At 36.2% G+C, this 9,390-nt stretch overlaps 1 protein-coding gene across 6 annotated transcripts in view; it reads right to left on the bottom strand.

The window, feature by feature from the left end:
* Nucleotides 1-389: 389 nt before the first annotated feature.
* LOC141903549 (calcium/calmodulin-dependent protein kinase type II delta chain-like) overlaps nucleotides 390-9,390 on the bottom strand; it is a 57,404-nt gene continuing 48,403 nt past the window's right edge. For 4 of the 6 annotated variants that reach the window (XM_074791706.1, XM_074791708.1, XM_074791707.1 and 1 more), the window contains 5 exons: nucleotides 8,009-8,035; nucleotides 7,462-7,537; nucleotides 6,196-6,290; nucleotides 4,885-4,999; nucleotides 390-4,529 (listed from right to left, as the gene is read on the bottom strand). In XM_074791706.1, the coding sequence (XP_074647807.1) occupies nucleotides 4,406-4,529; nucleotides 4,885-4,999; nucleotides 6,196-6,290; nucleotides 7,462-7,537; nucleotides 8,009-8,035 (437 nt within the window). In that variant the 3' untranslated portion in view covers nucleotides 390-4,405. The remainder of the gene's footprint in view (nucleotides 4,530-4,884; nucleotides 5,000-6,195; nucleotides 6,291-7,461; nucleotides 7,538-8,008; nucleotides 8,036-9,390) is intronic. The other 2 variants (XM_074791710.1, XM_074791712.1) reach the window with 1 other exon arrangement.

Raw genomic sequence — 9,390 nt, 5'->3', positions numbered from 1 at the left:
CGTCTCCAGATTGTTCGTATCTAATCCCGAGTTTCACGATCTTCTCCTCGTTAAGCCTAGCGCACATCGATAAAGCGACTGGAGACAACTAGTTGCTAGTGAGCGAGTACCCCGCGCACATCGAAAATTTAGTAAACCCCAGCAACTGCGTGGCTCATGCCGGTCGCTAGGTCCATAGCGCACACATCGACAGCCACTGAGATGTGGTTTAGCAAATATTCTTGAGGGCATCACAAGTCACGTGACAAATAGCTTTGTTTTAGTCAGTTACAACCATGTGTTGTTGATTATGGAGCGCTCACATCGACGGATATGAGAGCAACTGAGTACAACTAGTTGCTCAAAAGTAGAACATGAGCAACTGGGTGGAACTGGAGATAGATGGACGCTAACCAGTCGTAAGCTCGCTCACATCGACAAATGATGTCGTCGATGTGCGTTAGGCTTTACTCGCCTCGACGCTCGGCGTCGAAATATGAATCGTGGCTTCTGATTGGTCAGAGCTGGTCACATGATATGCAAATGACCCACATGCTTAACCCTAATCCTGGCTCTGATTGGCCAGAACAGGTCACATGGTATAAACAAACAGATCACATGCTTAACCCTAACCCAAGCTTCTGACTGGTAAAAAGCATTCAGGCGATTTCCCTTGAGATCTTTTCATTATCCTCATTTCACAAAAGACATAAAACAAACAATTTGAGCTTTTTATGCTTTTTATTTCTTCTGGAATATTTTCAGTAGAATGAAAGCTTTAAATAGACCATTCTATTTTATATTTTTAGCACTACCACCAAAGAATTGACAGGCTAGACAAGATAGAGTCCAACTACACAATCACATTCATAGATAGCAAGTAGGGATTCAAAAAATGTCTGTCAACACTGTTGGACAATAATGATGATAATAATAGTACAAATACTCGCATTTTTCTGTCATTTCAATGGCTAAAATTGTAAAATTTTTTTTTTGAAAATGATGAAAAAGAGCAAAAAATCATACGACAATTGAACATCGAACTGCTTTAAATTGTAGGCTACCTCGTTATGGGAAACGCCTTTATTTTAGGTTCATCAATGTTTTTAGTGCTAGTTTTAATAATAATAATAATAATAATAACAATGTATTCATTGTGTGCTACGATGTCTTGAAAGTGTTTAGTGTGAATAACACACTCTCTCAAAGTCATTAGTTATACGATACTCAACTGAACACAGACATCCCTCGCTCACTGATTTACAGACATCGTTGCATCAAAGTGAACTTTATCTATTTTCATCTTAAGAATCTACATTTATTTCTTTACATATCTCTAACGTGTATCGTGCTAACATTCAATAAATGATTATCAAAAAATTTAGTTAAAATTTCTAAATTACTAATTTCAACACCGATCGGGATTTTGCTGCATCCAGTTGAGAATCGCATATTTCTGATTGAGATAGCGCGAGATATTGTGGTAAAAACCATTCAAATATTGCACCCAAACAGTCATCATCATCATATCATATCATATCATTATACAATTTTTTACTATAAGAGACGAACGTACTTTTAACATGATAAGAATTACAGAGGTATTTTTTATTATGTGTGACATGTACAATTCATATAACAATCAGATTCAATGAAAACTGTCAAAATATCTTATACATTTACAAGTCAATAATAATAATATTAATAATAATTATCAATATACAGTGGTTTTTCATTTCACATATGATACTTATTTCATTATTTAACGCTAGGTCAGACTAGATTCGAAACCATTTTATTCACATGGCCTTCTCACTTCATCATACATTAATAATAATTTTCCTAATCGTAATACGTTTTTCACCACAATTCACTGAACGTGGCGGCATTTCAAATTCATCTTTAGTTTAGAGAAAGAGGAGATTCTCTTCAGAGGGAATCGCATATAATAAATATGGTCAAAATAACTAATGATTTTTCGGCCTGGGACATCAGCCAGCTGCGGCAGTTTCGATCCAGACAGGCAACGAGTCATTCAACCATTCAGAAAATAAATCATCAACACCGTTTTCACTATATTATAATAATAAGAAAAAAATATAGCTTCTAATAATGATAATTATAATAATATATGCACGCTACAGTTGCATGGTTTTGTGAGAAAACGTTTTAAATGAACGAATGTTTCAGACAAACTTTTTGCGATTGCTTCGCAAACGACCGTGTTGTCATATTTTTAGATATATGAAACGTGTACAGAGCAGAATATATTAAATTTGTTGCTTCTATTTACAAATACAGACGAACACTGAGATTTATATGTAAGAAAATTTGAATCACGAGGTTTAAACTTCATCATAACGTAGGTCAGTCGGTCATTATACTAAAAGCTTTATTTGTGCTTATAATATACTGGATTAATTATAGTGTTCAGCATTTCTACATGCCCTATATCAGGGAGGTGCTGCCCTCTACCAGGCACGTGACAGTGACAGAACACCTCCCTATCTATACCTACATGGGGGGGGGGGGGGGGGGGCGGTGATCCGAGGTAGGGACAGATCTGCAGTTCTATTTCAGGTGTTCCTGGTAGTGACTGAATACTGGTACTCACAGTAGAGAGTAGTTTGGTCTGTTTGAAAACTGCTGAATATGTCGTAATAGAATCTGCCCTGATTTTAAATTGTTTTCATGTCGTGGAAGAGGAGGGTAGGCAGATCGAGGCAGATCGAGGCAGATCGAGGCAGATCGAGGCAGATCGAGGCAGATCGAGGCAGATCGAGGCAGATCGAGGGAGTTTAAATGTTTTAGATTCATCATCACACAACAACAATAAAAATGTACACTATACAATATTACAATATCATTGAGTCAAAATCGTTTTTTTTTTTTTCATAATTGTTTATAAGTTTTATATATGGAAAAATTATTTCCTTTCCCAACTGATTTTAAGTTGAAATGCATATACGATATTGTATAGCTTTCCACCTCATTGCGTTCGAAATATCCACAATTCAACACAATTCTAGAGCACATCGCGAGTCATGATTCACTGCTAAATGATATGTACTTCAGTTCATCCATAGATCACCAGTTTTACAGAAAAAAATTCAGTAGCCACCTTACGTTACCGAACTTGAGCTTTGTATTTCTAAACCAACTTCTCTTCGTGAAACTGGGGCCCAGGGTTTCAACCTAATCATAACGTAAGTTTTTATGGGTGGATGAAATTGACCATATCATAAATATCTATATCGGAAATCGAACAAAATATTCAAAATAGGGAGCTGAAATAGGTGTTATCTCTTATACATAATCTAAATATTTTGAAGAAAAATAAGTAGGCTAAAACTAAGCCTTGAGCGAGTTTTAAAGACTAAGTTTAACCACAGACTTGATTCTAGAATAAAACTTAAGACGTGCTCATTTTTAATGAATTAATCTAGAGAATGAGATACAGATGGCTGCAAAATACGGATGAGCAAAAATAACGTAGAGGGCGCAACAATCTGTAACTAGACTTTGCCAGGCAGGTTTCCATTTTAGTCATTAAGAGATCCTCGTTTTTTGGTCAACTCCACTAGCATTATTCCACAATAGAATTCGATTTTTCCTGATTCACAAATTCCTTAAGTGCAGATATTCCCAGTTTAACATGTACTGACAAAAACGGTTGACTTTGTCTGATTAAGATTCAATGTTAACAAATTTCATCTCGTATCTCTATCAGAATTATACTAATTACTATAATAATCAATCGAAAAAATGTACACTAAGAGCTATGTAGTATAACGAAATTAACATTCTTCCATGGATGAAATAATAAATATAACTCATTATAATAATAATCATAATAATAATAATATTGAGAATTAAATTGACCCATTTACCCACACACGGATGTAAAAAATATATAGCTTATCACTAGATGAAGTTTGAAAGTTCACATGGAAAGTGAATTTACATATGTATGTTTTTAAAACGTGTGAAAACGACGCGCTTTTCAATAAGTATTCATGCCCTGTCACTCGGGGGCGTGTCTTCATATGTCAATCATTAATGAGCGAGCGTGCATGCGAATATCAGCGAGCGTTACAGCTGCGTCTCGCCACGTCCTCTGACCAATATCTCGTCACATCTCGTGAACAGCCGGCTATTTTTCATTTTTTCAACGTTATCAAATTTTCGTCTCTCGGAAAAAGGTTTCATTTTTTTTTTTGGTTTTAAACGCAGCGCAATAAAAAGTAGTAGAAGAAGAAAAAGAACGATACGAGATGACACCGACGACGAGCTGATGAGAACTTCGAGCACATCTCTGTCCGTGTCGCGGTCGTCGTCGTCGTGTAATGACTGATGTGAGTAATGTGCTATTCTCATTCGTTTAAACAACCCTTTCATCAACGTCTTTCTTTCTCTCTGTTTGTGGCTATATTCGTGTATTCACGGCTGAAGGGTTTCCTGAGCGGTGTAGATGAATATTCAGCCATCTTCCATCCTTTCTCTGCCACACTCGCGTCTCTTCCGACTGCTTAGTCTGTGCAGTACCGGTCCTACAACAGAGGCAATACTTCATAAACCATGCTTTTATTGACACAGCAACCTTTCTATAAACTCTTAAAGAAATCATAGTTTGTTTGTCATCCTGAGCTCGAGACTTGCCATGCATAACAACGAAAGATAATCAGGGAATTTACAAACTTCGAGGGTCTGTCATGTGTTTGACCACCAATAGAGGGTGTTGTACGTGACTCCATAGTTTGTTTGTCCGTTAGTGCTGAAGACTTCCCGTGCATAACAACAGAAGATAATCAGGGGATTTACAAACTTCAAGGTTTTGTCTGTCATGTAAATCGTTATTTGCCAACTGATATGTGGTAAACAAAACTATCAAAGTGATCAACGTACTTATCTATGTATTGTGTTAGTCGTACATAAGCAATGCAGGCAGCATCTTCTCCTAACAAATGGACTGTCGGATTCAAAATACTGGTGTTTATAGCCTTGTTATTCTTGGTTAACACTGTAAAAACAGAAACAGAATTCAATCAGCGCTCGTTCGTGTGTCTTTCATTCTAAACACTATCTACATCAACTACTTTTCTTATTACGCAACAATGTTTCGTTACTATTTCAATTTCGAATCAGTTGTTAATTTACGCAGATATTTTCATTTAACGTGCAAATAATTTCGACTTAGAAAATCATATACAGTTATCTATCTAACAATTCAAATTCTACTAATGAAATGAAAATTCATTCAACCTATAAAAACAACATTTAGACAATATTCAGCTTAGAACGAATGTAGCAGTCTGCATTTAACAGAAATACAGACCATACTACCTGATATATCTCTAATCATATTTTAGTAATTTTCACCCAAAATGAGAGTAATCCAGACATCAAAAATAGTAGTTTAATTGGATATGGACAAGAAATAATTCTAATACTGAGAGTATTTGAGAGAAGTTGAGATGGTCAGATCTGAACTTGTTACGAACTCTCACAGAGTCGCAACTGTGATTGTTCTACATTATTTCTAAGCTGTTTATTGTTATGTGCGATGGTGATACAGTGTTCGAGAGGGGGAAAAACGATAACATCTCACGGAAATGAACAGGTATTTGTTAGTTATGATAAATGACAATGCGAGGTAAGGTGGGGTTTACTACTGGCGGGCGTACAAGAAAAACTGGAGGCAAAAATTCTAAATCGCGCTTCGAATATCAGGACACGGATTATAATTTATAGTACGTCATTGTCTTTCATTCAGAGATATCGGGGTGAAGTTTCTGATGTCGGGAGAAAAAAGGAAAGAAAATCGATGCGATATGATGATTGGCAAGTTTGAAACAGAAAAATCACTTCAAATCAGCAAAATGAGAAAAATATCAGCAAATCTGGGAATGTTTTCTCAATGAGATGAAAAAGGAAACAAATACATGTAATATGCGGAGTGTTAATCAGTTCTCGGGGTTCGATATAGCACGGCACCACACCACTCAAGAGATATATCAACAATATTCACTTGAATAAAATTGAAAATAAAAAATTGATCATTCTGGGCAAAAACGTAGGTTGATATAAATGTCATGATTTCAAGGACAACAAAGTGATAAGAGTGTACTATAACTATCCACAGGGTCCTAATATTCAGAAGCTTGTGTCAAATACCTGTATCACCCCGCGTATAGGGGAAAAATATAGAATGTTTACCATTGTCGAAGTAGAACTTATGAAAATCCATGCCCTCGATGAGGTTACTGTACGCTTCCGGCTCAAAACATGTTAACTGTGGATCTACACATTTGCTGAAAATATCGCAAGTCAAGAGACATTTAAACATGAGTAGTTGAGAAGATGCACAATATCTTTGTGTAAGATGAATAACAAGAGAAATCCAACACTAAATTCAGTCAAAAATGTGAAGTTCTTGTGTAAAAGTTTTGATAAACAGCCACATGTCTGACGATGAATAGAAGAGTCTATAAGCCGAGACCTTTTACTTTACTTCTTTGGCTGAATCATTGCTGGATTTCTCTCATATTTAAAGATACATGGGATTTTTTGGGGATTTTTTTTATTACCTCAACCCAATGAGCGCCACGCAGGGCATTATTAGTGGGTTCGATATTTCTTTTTCCCAATAGGGGAGAGACCAGAGAAGTACCTTCGACCAAGAAACTCTGTCGCCACCAGGGTTTGAAACCCATAAACCCTGGATCGACGAGACCAGTGACCGGCGGCTTAAACCACTCGGCCAGTGCGCCTCAAAGAGAAGATAGATGGGATAGATGAGATGGATGAGTGTGGCTACATATCCGTCACAGACAGCGGCAGACAACTTATCACTCTATTAGAATCGACATCAAGATTCTGTACAGTAACGACTGACGTCACATATATTGCACACAGCGCATCATTATTATCCATCAAATGTCAGTTAATAGTTAGATTCAGTTAGTCGTCTGTGCTTGACGGACATTATATCGGTTATAACAAACTTGGAACTAACAATTCATCCTGTATAACATACTACAAATTCATTCCCGATGTGAAACAATTTAATTAGTCTCACACTGGATACAATTAACTATTTTCTGGTCCCTTGAACCCGAAACATCGCATTATGGAACTATCTTCAATTTCAAAGATATGTTTATGGGAATTATTCAGGCAAAAGGAGGCAACTGAAATAGAATCAGACCTCCATCATGGTTAACAGGGTTTCATGTATCAAATGACACCAAACACGGTTATAGTAAGTATTTCAACCACACCCGTGACTAACTAATGTTTATATTCAAATAGAATTTTGATCACTCGTATACCGCAGGCCTGGATTTATATACTCATATTCAACTCTGACTCAAAGCTCACCCGAGAGCCAGTTACCATAGTAATGATGTAAACTGCAGAAACTATAGGTTCGAATTGATACTAAATCAAAATTAAATATATTGCCAATGAGAGTAGTCTTACCAATATGCGTCATAATCACCACTGGTTATGGAAGCAATCAGTGTTTCTGTCAGTTTAATGATCTCTTGTTTTCGAGCTGAAAAATGGGAAAAACCATTTGAAAAATACTGAATTAACTCTCATTCACATGTAATAAGGCTTGTTTCCACTGGTATTTTGATTTTCTCCAATTATGTCACATATAATTCTATGGGTGGCTGCGATTCCATTGGAAACCAGTTGAAACAGGCCCTAAAATGTGTCAGCTTACACCTAACGTTTCTAGGAATTCTAATCTTGATTAGTTAGAAAAATAAATATTATGATATCATTAAATTCTTGAACTAGTCATTGATATGTAGGAAGGACAACGTGAAGGTAAAGTTGGGGCAAATTCAGTTTCTCATCTACGCTTCAAATTTTCCATGAATTCTAAATCTATTCAGCTGGGTACCTGGTAACAATTCTAGAGTAAAATCCCACCGATCATGAGGAAAGGGAAAGAAAAAAAAAGAAGAAAAACTTGAAGAAGCAAATGATGTTTGCTGAACCTAGTCAGCATACTCACACAAATCTAACGGATGATCTACTTTTCCTGTTAGAAAGAAATGAGAAGACATTTTTCAGTTAGAAATATGAATTATATACATATTTTTTAATGGAATAAGCAGCAGCTGCAGTGTATGAACAGCACTACTCAGAGTGTGCGCATATACCGCACTGCTCACCACTCGGTACCCAGAGGAACAAGTTGAATGAAGGTCTTTTACCTCCACATTTACACGTGGCATGCGACCAAATGGTTGAGATTAAATGATGATTTTGAAGCTTGTTCCTAAGGGCCGATCTTGCGTATAGTAGATAAACAAAACACTTAAAGAGTAATAATCCTAATAACTTTCCTTTCAATCTTTGATGTTTTTTTACGAAATCAGTTTTTGTCTGGAGTTAAAATCTTAGGTACAATATCATTCTCTAAAAATAGATTTTTAAACTTGTGGAATGGATTTGACGGGTCATCACCGCACATTGCTGCAGAAGCAGAGTTCATGTGCGTAACTAACTGGACCTTGTCTGCGCGCCGCTTTTACCATTTCTGAGACATTTCAGATTGGTAAATTCCTCAGAAACATTTCATCGATTTAGGAACAAGTGGTAAGCACTTGATTCAGCAAGACGTGTAGTCACTTTATCACCAATGATATATGAATATACGGTCAACATGCATGAATATACATCTGGGAACCTGTACTGGTTGTGGCTGGTTAGTAAGAGGGTGTTGGGGGAGGGCTTAATCATAACATTATCATGCAAGTAAATTCTGTGCATCAATCACCTTCGAAATGAATCTCCATTTTTTCATTTCTTTATCTGTTGTGGTTACAACGTAATAATAGAATGGGAACCGTGCTTTCTTTATTAGGGTATAGTGCAACAACATATACGTTATGATAAAAGGTAAGGGGGTGAAATACCTACCAAGTTTCAAACCGGTGAAGTTTTTGGGTCTATTGGCGGAATTTAATATTTTTTCAGTTGGAATTCAGATCTGAATCTATAATTGGTGGTGTGTATGGAGGTCAGGGGGTAATAATTGGCACGTAACGCTGCAACTTCATAAATTTACTCAATTGAAAGTAATTCAGCTCAAGATTGCATCATCTTGAATAATTTCAATTTTTAACTTACACCTTTTTCTTGGTTAAAGAAATTTACATCATACAAAAATATTGACAATTACAGAATTGAACTACGAAAATTCAACATGCTCTGAAATCACTACAATTCATCCACGCTAATTACCGAGGGTAAATTAACTTAATCAACAAACTAATTCATTGAGAATTACGAGAGTTTAATTAAAAGAATACGTCAGCAGAAAATTATCAAATCTAAGATCAATCTTTTTACTACATCTATGAAGATTTGTAGAGTAGCCGTGTTAACCGG

Source organism: Tubulanus polymorphus, chromosome 4, assembly GCF_964204645.1.
Source record: "Tubulanus polymorphus chromosome 4, tnTubPoly1.2, whole genome shotgun sequence".
NCBI lineage: Eukaryota > Metazoa > Nemertea > Palaeonemertea > Tubulaniformes > Tubulanidae > Tubulanus > Tubulanus polymorphus.
Note: the sequence above shows the minus strand (reverse complement) of the source record. Positions and strands in the feature narration are given on the sequence as shown.